The 13,375-nt window shown below is 44.0% G+C and overlaps 1 protein-coding gene across 1 annotated transcript; it reads left to right on the top strand.

The window, feature by feature from the left end:
- Positions 1 to 612: 612 nt before the first annotated feature.
- On the top strand, positions 613 to 11,451 carry LOC130683974 (rho GTPase-activating protein 20-like). The gene is made up of 7 exons (XM_057503262.1): positions 613 to 697; positions 3,377 to 3,552; positions 4,879 to 5,040; positions 7,596 to 7,708; positions 8,243 to 8,432; positions 9,146 to 9,254; positions 11,366 to 11,451. The coding sequence occupies exons 1-7, from the start codon at positions 613 to 615 to the stop codon at positions 11,449 to 11,451; spliced, it is 921 nt and encodes a 306-aa protein (XP_057359245.1).
- Positions 11,452 to 13,375: the final 1,924 nt, after the last annotated feature.

Below are 13,375 nucleotides of genomic sequence, written 5' to 3'. Positions count from 1 at the left end.
GAGCAAAACAAATTTCTGGGCGTGGCAACTCCCCACGATTTTGGGTGCAGTTTCCCACTCTGTAAACAAATGTTTTGCACTCTGCTTTTGGGTGACCAACACAGTGTGCATCCTTCCATCTGACCATTGGCGGGAGCCTCCTAGGGGCAGGGGGACAGTGGGAGGGAAGCATAAAGGCTCCCTGCTGCTCTTGAGTAGCCCTGGGTTTAGAACTGACAAAAGCAAATGGAAATTCTCTTTGTTAAGCTGACACCTTGAGTGAGAGAACAGTGATCATAACAATTCTTAACATATACGATTATTTAAAATGTATTAACTACCAATGATTACTATATTTACTTTGATCCTTATAAGCAAGTGCTTGAAAGCATGTATGTAAGGTTCCAAGGGGCAATCTGCCTGAGCCTTACACACCTAGTTAGTGTCAAGACAGAAACTAGGATGCGTTAAATAGTCTCAGATCGAAGCACAGCACAAGCCAACACGGTGCACGGCCCTCCCTGATGGGGCTGTGTATTCCAAGCAAAGCACCATGTTTAAGCTTTGTTTTTCTCTTTTTAAATTATTGCTTGGGCACCTGCTTTCTGCAGGGTGTCCCCCAGGTGAGGGAATATGATGCTGACTCAGAGGCACAGCATTCTTTCTCCAGAAGCCCAGGAGAATGGCAGCACACCCCAGTATGGTGCACATGCTCATGGTAAGGTAGGTAGGTTTGTACCCTACCCACCACCATCAGCCGGAATCTATATTTAGGTTTTCTCCACGCAGGGCATGAACATCCTTACGGAATTAAAACGAGCCTTCTTCCTGCTACGTTCGTGCCCCAGGAACTGCAGGATTCTATCTTTTCTTTCATCCTGAAGCCCAGGCACCTGGCCAGGAACCAACAGAGAGGTGAGCCCGGTCCCTTCCCACACGGAAGCACCCAACGCATTGCTAGGAGGGGTTTTCTCCCCCTTCATTCCTCTAGGTAGACGGTCTCTTCCTTCTCTTTAATTCCAGAGCATTTCCAACATTGAATCACGTTATGAACACAACTCTGTCTTATTAGAGTGTGAGCTTCATATATCCGGGGAATGGATTTTTCCCATGACATGGTTTTCTAAAGGCCATCACAAGACGTGATCAAATGATGGCCTGATTAGAGAGACCTGGGATGAAAGAATTAAGGGGGAGTAAGAATTACAGGACTTACCGACTTTACATAAGGTGAAATTGAACTCTCAGTTTTACCCACACAATGAGATCACTCATGTGTGCTTCACAGCATGTGGAAGCTACAACTGGATAGAAATTTACGGATGGGGCTTATTATTATTATGATTTCTTCAACGATTTTTATCTCTGCCATGCCAAAATGCTCCCGATGATGTGTCCTTCTCAGAACACACCATGCTATTAATTTGAGACGTGTTTGAGCCAGAAAAGAATTTCTACTTAGAGCATTTCTAACATTATGATTGTTATTCTATAAGAACAATGATTCAAAAATTTGTTTTTTAAGTGTTCATACCTTAATTCCACCATGAGGAAACACTAAACCACATCATGCCATGACCATATAGAAATCCTACATTCCTAAAATTTACCTTCTTTCATCATTCCCATTACTCATAGCCAAAGCATATATTTTTAGGAGCCACAGAGGCAACATGAAGTGTAAGACCAAATAACCTATATTACAAATATTCCAGCTAAGACGAAAAAAACTTTTGAGAGAGTACAGGACTCACTGTGTCTAATTTATGTTTGTACTCATAAAGTAGCTGAAATATATAGCTTTGTATCAAGGGATACAGCATTGTTTTTACAAAAGATGAATAACAGACTACATTCGCATAGTTCTAGAAATAAGAAAACCACGTTACGAGTAGGGAAACCAGGTCACATACAGTTCAACCTACATATGCACATGTAGCGTAAGCATGTGTACCTGTGGACACACAGAAACCTCCTGCTGGATTGAAGAACGTACTTGCATCATTCCTTCTCTGCCGTTAAAATGGTTGGGGTGCGTATCTCAGGGCAGAAAGAAAGACCCTTAACCAGGCGGAGTGGGGGCATTATTCCTTCACAACCACGTACGTTCTGGAAGCCAAAAGAGAAAGTGGAGAATGGGGGTGGGTATCAAAGATGCCTTAGTTCCTCAAAGTGAAGGAAGTTACTTTTATCTAGGCTGCAGTGAGCCATGTCTGGTGCTGAGCTGGACGTCATATTATTTAGTCCACCAGTAAGATACAAATAGCTTCATTTATGTTAGAGCTCAGCAAACTGAAGCTCAAAGACTCTTGAGTAGCTTACCCAACTAAGTGGGAAAACAGGAGCCTTTTGGTTACTTGATCCTGGTCTTGCTGACCCAGTGTCACAAGCACTGCTCCCTATGGGTGTACGTGGCAGTGCACTCACTCACTACGTCCGTGAAAAGCCAAGTGGATGGAAATTTGGGGATATTTGGTGAAATGTTACTCATGTGCTTATCCTTCCTACAACTCGACTCCACTGTTGACTTCTTTAAAGCATTCAGTTTTGCAAGCAGGTGGTTTAAGCAAGCACTCGGGTGCCTTATGAGAAAAACATTCACAGCTGAGCAATGGGAACCTTAAACTCAAAACAGTCACCTTTTCTTTGTAAAGCTCTTTGTCAGTATTGTCCTGAGCTGTTCGGTAATTAGAAATCATGCCTAGGCAGCTGGTGCGGTATCAAGACAACTGGCCACCTGCAGTCTTGTAATATAGGCAGCATGTAATGACTATTTGCCAAGGACCCTGACTGCAGAAAGTCATCCATGGAACTACCTAAGGGTTGTGGCCCCACAGAGCAAAGGGCCAGAGGCTGACGGAAGAGTGGGGTCAAGCAGGTGGTGTCAGGAAGGGCAGATCCTTTTAACAAGAGAAAGTGACCACGGTTGGTCACTTAGAAAGCCCAACAGGAAATCTCAGAGTCACAGGAGACTTCCTATGAAGGTAGATGATGCTCACACTCTGCCTCATTTGAATACCAAATTTTCTTAGCTTTCAAAATGGGCTCTGACACTGAAATTCACTGCACATGGTTAGTAACAAGAAACTTGTACAGCTACAGGTTGAGTGCTTCATGACGCAGTGAAGCAGGCAGTAGATGCCCCAGAAAGGACTAACCCTGAGTCTTGTCGGGCCTGGAGGTTTAACTACTTGTTTGCAAAATACGGCGAAGGAGAACACATTAGCACCACAAGGATGCAACTGGCCAATTTCAGAATGTGGGAAATTCTAAACAGCCACTGACTCAATTTCTTTCTCTTCTCAATATTGGAAGAAATGTGATGTGCAATGGCAATGGTGGAAATAAGGTGAAGTGAATTAAACTGCCAGTAATGATCATCCCACTTCTTCCTTAGATTCACGCTGGAAGAGAGTTAAGAAGAGTGTTGTCGCACACCTGGCCTGTTGGAAGAGCTCCAGCGCTTCACAGGACAACCCCAGCCCGGCACCACCACCTGCAAAGCCAAGACAGATCTTTGGCATTTCTATGATGGACATTTGTGACGACGACAAGCTGCTCAACCCCGTTCTGGTAGGTCTCACTGCAGTCTTGTGTAGCCCTCCTGAGGAAGGAGAGCTCAGGAGCCCAAGGCTTCTCCTCCAAATCTAGCTCCAAATGCCTCTGGCTGAGAGGCTTTTTCAGTATTACATGAAAGAATCAAATCAGACTTAGGTACTGCAGAGTTATAAGGCAAATACCACAGGAGAAGGTACTCTTGTCCATTGCACTTGTTTCGGGAAATTCACACATGCCTGCTCAGGTCCGTCAAAATGGGTTTCGTGTGTATGAATCTCTGAGAGTCCTCCTCATCCTCATATTCCCTTTTCATCTCCTTCCTTAAATTCTGCAGTAGGTCCAAGTCTCCTTCAGCTAAAGTGACTCAATCATACAACTCAAAATTGCATCCCATGGAATTGACTTGCATGTCAAGTGCTTAAGTGTAAAGACTCATCCTCTGGCCATGCACACTTTAACCCAAATGGCAACTATCAGGTTAAAGTCACTGACTTCAGCCTACGTTATCTTTAATGGTGCATTGAGTTGACAGTGTTAGCATTCACTGAGTGTCCAGTACGTCTCCTAGCGCTATAGTAAATACAGGCAATTTTATTCTACATTGAAAGAATTTCTCACGCTAGCTACTGCCATGGTTCTCGCATTCTTCCCCACAAATTAAGGGGTTGGGGTAGCTGTGATTATCATCTTCTGTACTTCACACACACAAAGACACACACCAAGAGCGTCAGCAGAGTATGTATGTGTCCCACGTCACACAGAAGATAGGCTGGACACTAGATTTTAGAGCCCTTGGACTATGTGACTCCAACCCCTATTATCTCCCACACTGCAAGCAGAAGCCCTGGAGATACGGCCACAGGAAAGACTGTTGACAATGGAATGTAATCAGAGGTGGTGGTGAGGAATTGGGGCCTGATTTTAAAGGAGGGAAGGAAATAGAAAAAGTAGCAATGAGGTATCCATATACTTGCTCAAAAGGGAATAAACAAATGCAGAATGAGTATGGCAAAAGGATTTACAGATGTGGGGAAGAGTGTCTACCTCTATTAGGGACTAATGAAGAATGAATGGAAGAGGACAGGGTGATTCCACAAAGGCGTTGAAGCAGACACATTTGATGAAAAAGCATAAATTCCCTGGAAAGGAAAATCTGATTAAAATAAGTGTTTAAAGTATTTCAGTACACGAATGTATGTAGAAGGAATTGTTGGATAGAAATGTTTTTAGAGAAATGGAAAAAAAAATTCTACATTTAGGCCCTCCATCTCTAGCACCATGCCTCCACATACCCTGTGGAGATGAGCTGCAGTATGTCTTTCTTTCCTTTTCTTCCTATAGGATATGCTTGCTTTTATCAATGAAAAAGGGCCGCTCACAAAAGGCGTCTTCAGGCCAGAGACCAATAGGAAATCCTGCAGAGCCCTAAAGAAGAAGCTCAAATCCGGGAAAAAAGTGAACTGGGATGGTGAATCCGTCCTTGTGGCAGCGGCCGTCTTAAAGGTAGGGAGAGTTCTGGCAGTGTCCACACACAGCCTAACTCTGAAGCTGTGTGATTGCTATCCTCCATCATGACGGCCAAGGAGCCATCAAAGACATTATAGGTTAAGCATGTGCAAAACTAAAGCACAAAGTCAAAATTTCAGGAAGCTACTTTGATCATCAAAAGCCTGCTTAGATATAATTTCCTCTTATGTCACACACGGCCTTCCCCATCATCACTCCTGAGCGCTCTATGCAAAATAACCATGATAATAATAACAAAGTAATAATAAATTCCAAACTCTGCATGTATACAAAATGTTTACCAAAACAAGCATCCTAATTTGATGACTTCCTGCCAATATTCCTAAAGAGGGAAAGTTTCCAAAAGACTATTTATATTAAATACAGAGATGGTTGTATTACTTTGCCATAGCATGCTAATATTTACCTTACAAAGCATCAAAAAATGCTGACAGTAGCCACCAAAACCTCTGTTTACGTCATCATCATTCCTTCCCCTGTTACTCTCATGCCTTTTACTGTCAAGTGTCGCATAGAGTGACTCCAGCACACGGGCCTCTTTTCACCTTTAGAAAGTTTGGCATAATCAGTTAAAACTTGATTTGTTTAGCCCACTGCCACAGTCACAGTCCCATGCGAATCAGCTCCCACCACATGCCTCCATTGGTAAATATGACTTGTAAAAAGTGGGTGCAGCACCTACACCAAGTTTGGAAATTTGAACGTTCAATAAGTTTATACAAAAAATAGATCAATTGTGAAGGGACACAGTTAAATCACAAGTATCAGTTACATGTCTATAAGGGGAATAAAGGAACCGAGACAGGATTTCATCAGTCCGTCTTAAGAGTTTGTTAGCAGCTCTGAACCAACTGCAACCAGGTTATGAAAATTATCACAGAATGTCAGTTACATTTGGTCTTTCCATGTCCTCCATGAGACTGTATGCTAAATAGCAACAGTTAGAAAGGACACAGAGTTGACGACTACCCCCACAGGGACCACAGTAATATACACGGGGTATGTGAGTAGCAAGGCTGCTGCTGCTCTCTGCAGGGTGCACACACGGAACTGCTTTGATTTCCTAGCAAGAGTCAGCAGGCTCTCGCCTAATCCTCTGTTCTAAGCCCAAACTAGCCAGAGGGTGGCACTCATAGGTACAGTTCTTAGACATTCCTCAAGTGTTCTCTTCCTAAAGTTGCCTGATCCTGGTGGAGAATCAGACTTTGCAACTTTGGCCTTGATAATACCATGTGAAACTAACTGGAGACATAGGCCTCAACGAGAAAGGACTATCTCCTCAGGACCACACGGAGTTGGCCATTAAGCTGTCTTAAAAGAGAGGTGCAACAACAAATACCCTTGGCACAGCCAGCTCGGGTCACAACATGCCTTCGGCAAAGCTGGCCAATGGTAGATTGCGCAGCACAGGATCAAGGAGAGAGAGGGACACACATGCCATGACAGCTGCAGTTTGGGGCACGAGGCTAGGGGCCTCCAGCTCCCTGCTGGACTCCCAGAGCCAGCCAGGGTTGTTGTGCTTCCTCCTGGCTCAAAAGAGCACCTGGCACAAAGAGCGGCTCTGTAAGCATTAGAAGGAGGGAACACTTACTGGACTGTAATTGTGATGGTTCCCTGCAAACATTTCCTGACTGAGCTAAAAACTAAGAGAAGTCCTGGGCTATTAGTGAGCCCAGTGGAAGCGAGGTATGCCTGTGACGCTAGCAAGGCCTTCAGGCTTGCACAGAACATTAAAGCTTCATAAATGTTCATAGGCTCACTTGTATCATGGTAACACTTGTTCATCAGCCTTCTGTAGTGACAGATATCCAAGCCTCCATTTATGAAGCTTATATCTCCCTGTCTCCAACCCGGAAGCCTGCAATTGTCATCTGTTCAAATTCTGAGACTCTTTCCTTTTTAGGGGGAGGTCCACTCAGGGATGGAAAAGGGTAACAGGTAGCTAGGAATTGGGGATCTGGCTGTATTTCCAACTTTGGCAGCTTATAAGTCTGCAGAACTGCACTTTTTATAGGGTTACAGGAATCAAGTTATAAAAACAGAAGTTTTCTCCCAAGGGGCACATATACCTCAGGTCACAAGGCCAAGTTCTCCCGTAGTATATGTGCCATAGCATTTGCCGTGTGTTTGGCTTCAAATACTTTACTTGGTAGAATTCAGAGCAAGTATTGTGTCTCAAATAAACAAGCGAGATGGGTACATGTATATCTTCTCAAGAAGGTGAACTGTTTTATCACCAGACCTGGTCAGTTTGTGCTAGTTGGCTGACACGTACGCAAAAAGTCACTTCCAGAGGCTTCACTGCCAACGGAGCCCAGACGCTGCTTGTATGCTCCTAACTTATTGAGGCAAACCAAGCCCCTGCTTTTGGGTGTGCAAGTCAGTGGAGAGTCAGAGCTGTGCTCTCCTGGGTCACGTTTGGGTGGCTATGAAGGTAGCGGGCACCGAACTGAAGTCAGCAACTCAAGGTTTTCTCTGCAATTTCTCCAATACATATTGGCTGCAATAATAATATTCTTTATTTTTGTAAGGATTTTCTTCAAACTATCGAAGGAAGTCTTTTTTCATCCAGTCTGTATGATAAATGGCTTGCCATTCCTGATCAAGGGGAGAGCGAGGATGACAAAATAACTGCAACACGGAGGTAACCATGCAACAATTGATCACTCTACTCTGCTCACACTGAGAATTACAACCAACATACTCTAAGGAAAACAGGCCTATCATTTACAGCTTTGACCACTAAAATCTTACCAAAGCCAAAGGGTTTTCATTTGATCACACTCAGGGGGCCAGTTTAATACATGCACATCTTAACTGCCCTCATCAAACTCTCTTTTTCCCTAAGATTACTTGTACGGACTCCTTGACCAATTTACAACTTCTGAAAGTATGATACTGATAGGAAATGAGACCCACTGGTCTATGAGAGATGCTAGTGGACCAGGGTGCCAGTGATACGACCTTACTTTGGCCAGGCACTTGTTTAACCGGGGAAGTTCTTACCCTGTTCAGGAATTAAATTGAGTCCAACATTTCTCTACACATTCACACCCGGAGCTCTGCTAGAGTGGGCTGCGTACTTGGTGGACAAAGCGCTCTGTTTTTTGGCATTGTGTTTCCCACTTCCTCAGCCAAACAACTTCCCTCACTTAAAAGTACATTTTTCTGTCTTTAGGCTTTTAGACCAGCTGCCGAGAGCCAATGCTGTTCTCTTGCGGTGTCTGTTTGGAGTTTTACGCAACATTCAGCAGCACTCCAAATACAACGAGATGACAGCTTTTGGTTTATCGATGTATATAGCCCCGAGCCTTCTTTATCTGCCTGGTACTTGCAACACAGATCTAGGAAACAATATGAAAAAGAAGGTAAGGAGATATCTTATTTTTATGCCCTGAGGGGCAGAGGCCCCACCTTGAGTCTGAAATGTGTGGTGGTAATACAGACAGACCTGTTTTTAAAAGTGCACGCTTGACCTATACGCACCTGGAGTGGCAGCCGTTTATCATACTCAGACAAGCCGCCATGGTTTCTCTCCAGCTGCTGACCTTCCGTCACAGAGAATCCACAGAGATCTCTGCTTCCCAAGTTTAGGGTTCTTCCACACTTAACAACTGAATTTCACAGATGTTTGTCTTTTGGATGCATCATAAATTTTAGCAAGGTGTTTTACATCATTTGCATCTCAAAAGACCTGGAAAGTTCTTCATAAGAAATAAAGCTTAGCAAGAGATTATATATACATCTCCAACCCAAGCATCCTATGTGACTTCCTTGCAATTTAATCTATCTTTAAAGATGTAAGCATTGATTTAAAAATGTGACCTACTAAGCTAGGGTAGAAATCGTAACTTTCATTCAAACATTGAAACCTTTTTAACATCTGTGCCAAAGTAGTCTTGGAAGTATCATTTATTTCTTAAACAAAACTGAATTATTCTTGGTTCTTTAGAATCAACTATCGATTTTTCCTCAGAATTCTTGTTCATTTTTTGTTAGACCCAAGATTCACATGTGAGATGGGATTCCTAACATTGCCATGTGAAGAAGAGCACCCTGTCTTTGCCCTTTTGTGTTACAGATATCTCTGGTAGAATTTCTCATTGAAAACTGCCACAAGATATTTGGTGAAGATGCCACTTCCCTCCTGGGGAAGAGCTCAGTGAACGGTGGTACCAGTGAGGCTACAGGTACTGTGAATAATTAATTCATTTGGCTTTGGTAAGGAACACGGTGAGCAGGGTTGCCAGGGTTCATGGGAGATGCTCAGACAGTGCTGTTCTGGAGCCTGCAGCAACACTTCCCATAGGCAGTGATTTCCACCTGCTCCTTCTCCCAAAGGCAGGCACACAGTCAGGGGAGGTTTCCCACCACTGTGAGATCAAAGAAAAGACAAGACAGGGTCCCTGACTTCAAGAGGTTGCTAGTGCAGATCGCTACCAGCATTAGGAGACATCATGGTACGATTCAGTGTTTGGGAATCTTTCAAACAAAGCTTGCAGCAGGACCCCTTATACACATAATCATAAGAGATGTACTGTGGCTGAAAGTGGAGTGAGTGAAGGGCCTAGAGCACAGCCTGTTTGATTCACCCCACAACACCCCCGCCTTTTTCTACTCTGTGGCCCTTGAGGCACCACAGGATTCCAGTGCTCTTTGACACAGGCTGGAAAGAAGCAGCATCACTGACACAAAGTCCGACTTGACTTTGTGTCAAACAGTCAAACAGCGTTTCCAGAGTGTAAGCTCATGTGCCTCCATTTACCAGCTATGTTATTTGGGCCAGTTACTCTCAGTCTGTTTCCTTGTCTCTGAAATGTGGATTAAAAAATATATATATATGCCTAAATCTCAGGATGTTTTCAGAAGAAAATGTGCCATTAATTTGGGAAGCATTTGAGCCAGAACAATTCAAAGTTAAAGTATTTTTTATTGTTATGATTGTTACTCTATAAGCACAAAGTTCAAAACTTTAAGTTTTTAATATTCGTAGCTTACTTTGAGCATGAGGAAACACTAACCCATATCTTGCCAGGACCATATGACAGAGCCTAGGGGTTCCTTAATAATTCCAGTATTTTTCAGGGCCATAGTGTATTTTTTTTTATTAGCCACAGAGGAAACATGAACTCTTAACACCAACTAACATACATTTCGAGAGGTCCAGCTAAGCCTGAAACTATTTTTTGGAAAGTACAGGGCTCAGTGTCTACTTTGCTCTATGTCTGTGCTCACAGAGTAGCTGGAATATGTACCTTTGTATATCAAGGGATACAGGATTCTTCTGAAGGAAGTTGGATAATGGACTACATTTAGATAGTTCTAGAAATAACAAAACCAGGTTTCAAGTAGGGAAACCAGGTCACATACAACTCAACCTACATACGCACATGTAGCATAAGGATGCATACGTGTTGACACACAGGATCCTCCTGCTGGACTGAAAAACGTATTTGTGTTCTTCCTTCTCTCTCTTTAAAACGGTTGGGGTGTGCATCTCAGGGCAGGAAGAAAGACCCTTAACTAGGCAGAATGGGGGCATTATTCCTTCACAACCACGTACCTTCTGGAAGCCGAAAGAGCAAGTGGAGAATGGGGGTGGTCTGCTGTGGGTGTCAAGGCTGCCTTAGGCCCTCAGAGTGAAGGAAGTTACTTTTATTGAGGCCGAGTGAGCCCCGACTGGTGTCGAGCTGTACGTCATATTATTTAGTCCACCATTAAGATAGAAGGAGCTTCATATATGTTAAAGTTGAGCAAACTGAAGCTCAAAGACTCTTGAGCAGCTTACACAAGTAAGTGGGAAACCAGGAGCCTTTTGGTTACTTGATCCTGGTCTCGCTGACCCAGCGTCACAAGCACTGCTCCCTGTGGGTGCACGTGGCAGGGCACTCACTCACTACGTCCGTGAAAAGCCAAGTGGATGGGCGTTTGGGGATATTTGGTGAAATATTACTCACGTGCTTATCTTTCCACAACTCAACTCCACTGCTGACTTCTTTAAAGCATTCGGTTTTGTAAGCAGGTGGTTTAAGTGAACATTCAGGTGCCTTCTTAGGAAAACATCCACAGCTGAGCAGTGGGAACGTTAAGCTCGAAACATCACCCTTTGTTTGTTAAGCTCTTTGTCAGTAGTGCCCTGAGCTGTTGGGTAATTAGAAATCATGCCTAGGCAGCTTGGTGGGTATCAAGAAAATTGGCCACCTGGAATCTTATAACACAGTCAGCATGTAAAGACTATTTGCCAAGGACCTCGACTGCCGAAAGTCATCCATGGAGCTGCCTGAGGGTTGTGGCCCCATAGGGCAAAGGGCCGGAGGCCGGCGGAAGACTGGGGTCAAGCAGGTGTGTCAGGAAGAGCAGATCCTTTTGACAGGAGAAAGTTCATGACGTTGGTCAAATAGAAAGCCCAACAGGAAATCTCAGAGTCACAGGAGACTTCCTATGAAGGTAGATATTGCCCACACTCTGCGTCATTTGAATACCAAATTTTCTTAGCTTTCAAAATGGGCTCTGACACCAAAATTCACTGCACATGGTTAGTACCAAGAAACTTGTACAGCTATAGGTTGAGTGCTTTGTGAGGCAGTGAAGCAGGCAGTAGATGCCCCTGAAAGGACGGACCCTGAGTCCAGTCAAACCTGGAGGCTTAACTACTGGTTTGCAGGATACGGGTAAGAAGAACGCATTACCACCACAAGGATGCACTTGGCCCATTTCAGAATGTGGGAAATTCCAAATGGCCAGTGACTCAGTTTCTTTCTCTTCTCCCCATTGAAACAAATGTGATATGCAATGGCAATGGTGGAAATAAGGTGAAGTGAATTAAACTGCCAGTAATGATCATCCCACTTCTTCCTTAGATTCCTGCTGGAAGACAATTAAAAAGAATGCTATTCCACACCAGACGTGTTGGCAAGACTCCAGCACTTCACAGGACCAGCCCTGCCCCCCTCAAACACCTGCAAAGCCAAGACAGCTCTTCGGCATTTCTATGATGGACATTTGTGGTGATGATAAGCTGCTCAACCCCATTCTGGTAGGTCTCACTGCAGTCTTGCGTAGCCCTCCTGAGGAAGGAGAGCTCGGGAGCCCACGGCTTCTCCTCCAGTCTATCCCCAAATGGAGAGATTGTTAGCTCCTGGCTCTGGCTAAGAGACTGTTAAAATTACATGAAAGAATCAAATCAGACTTAGGTACTGCAGAGTTATAAGGCAAATACCACAGGAAAAGGTACCCTTGTCCATGGCACTTGTTTCAGGAAATCCCACACACGCCTGCTCAGGTCCGTCAAAATGGGTTTTGTGTGTATGAATCTCTGAGAGTCCTCCTCATCCTCATATTCCCTTTTCATCTCCTTCCTTAATTCTGCAGTAAGTCCAAGTCTCCTTCAGCAAGTGACTCAATCATACAACTCAAAATTGCATCCCATGGATTTGACGTGCATGTCAAGTGCTTAAGCATAAAGACTCATCCTCTGGCCAATATGCACACTTTCACCCAAACAGCCCAGGTCAGGTGAAAGCCACTGAGTTGGGCCTATGTTGTCTTCAATGGTGCACTGATTGACGCTGTTAGAATTCACTGAGTGTCCAGTACATTTCCTAGTGCTGTAGTAGATACAGGCAATTTTATTCCAGATTGAAAGACTTTATCATGCTACCTACTGCCCAGGTCCTCGCATCCTTCCCCACAAATTTAGGGGGTGGCGTAGCTGTGAGTATCATCATCCACACAAAGACACACACCAAGAGCGTCAGCAGAGTATGTATGTGCCCCAGGTCACATAGAAGATAGGCTGGACACCAGATTTTAGAGCCCTTGGACTATGTGACTCCAAGCCCTATTATCTCCCACACTGCAAGCAGAGGCCCTGGAGATACAGCCACAGGAAAGAAACACTGTTGACAACGGAATGTAATCGGAGGAGGCGGCCAGGGATTGGGGCCTGATTTTAAAAGAGGGAAGGAAATACAAGAAGTGGGAATGGGGTATGTATATACTTGCTCAAAAGGGAATAAACAAATGGGAAATGAGTATGGCAAAATGATTTACAGACGTGGGGAAGAGCGTCTACCTCTATTAGGGACTAATGAAGAATGAATGGAAGAGGACAGGGTGATTCCACAAAGGCCTTGAAGCAGACAACTTTGATGAAAAAGCATAAATTCCCTGAAATGGAAAATCTGATTAAAATAAGTGGTTGAAGTGTTTCAGAATACGAATGTAGAGTGGACTGTTGGGTAGAAATGTATTTAGAGAAATGGAAAAACGATTCCACATTTAGTCCCACCACCACTACCACAATGCGTCC

This window comes from Manis pentadactyla, chromosome 5 (genome assembly GCF_030020395.1).
Source record: "Manis pentadactyla isolate mManPen7 chromosome 5, mManPen7.hap1, whole genome shotgun sequence".
Taxonomy (NCBI): Eukaryota; Metazoa; Chordata; class Mammalia; order Pholidota; family Manidae; genus Manis; species Manis pentadactyla.
The sequence above is the reverse complement of the archived record's forward strand: the minus strand, read 5'-3'. Positions and strand labels throughout refer to the sequence as shown.

Bases quoted from the DNA above. Each gene is read 5' to 3' on its own strand.
- LOC130683974 (XM_057503262.1), top strand. From the start codon at position 613: ATGATGCTGACTCAGAGGCACAGCATTCTTTCTCCAGAAGCCCAGGAG. The intron at 698-3,376 runs GTAAGGTAGGTA...CTTCTTCCTTAG, and splicing joins GTATGGTGCACATGCTCATG to ATTCACGCTGGAAGAGAGTT. The intron at 9,255-11,365 runs GTACTGTGAATA...GTGGCCCCATAG, and splicing joins TGGTACCAGTGAGGCTACAG to GGCAAAGGGCCGGAGGCCGG.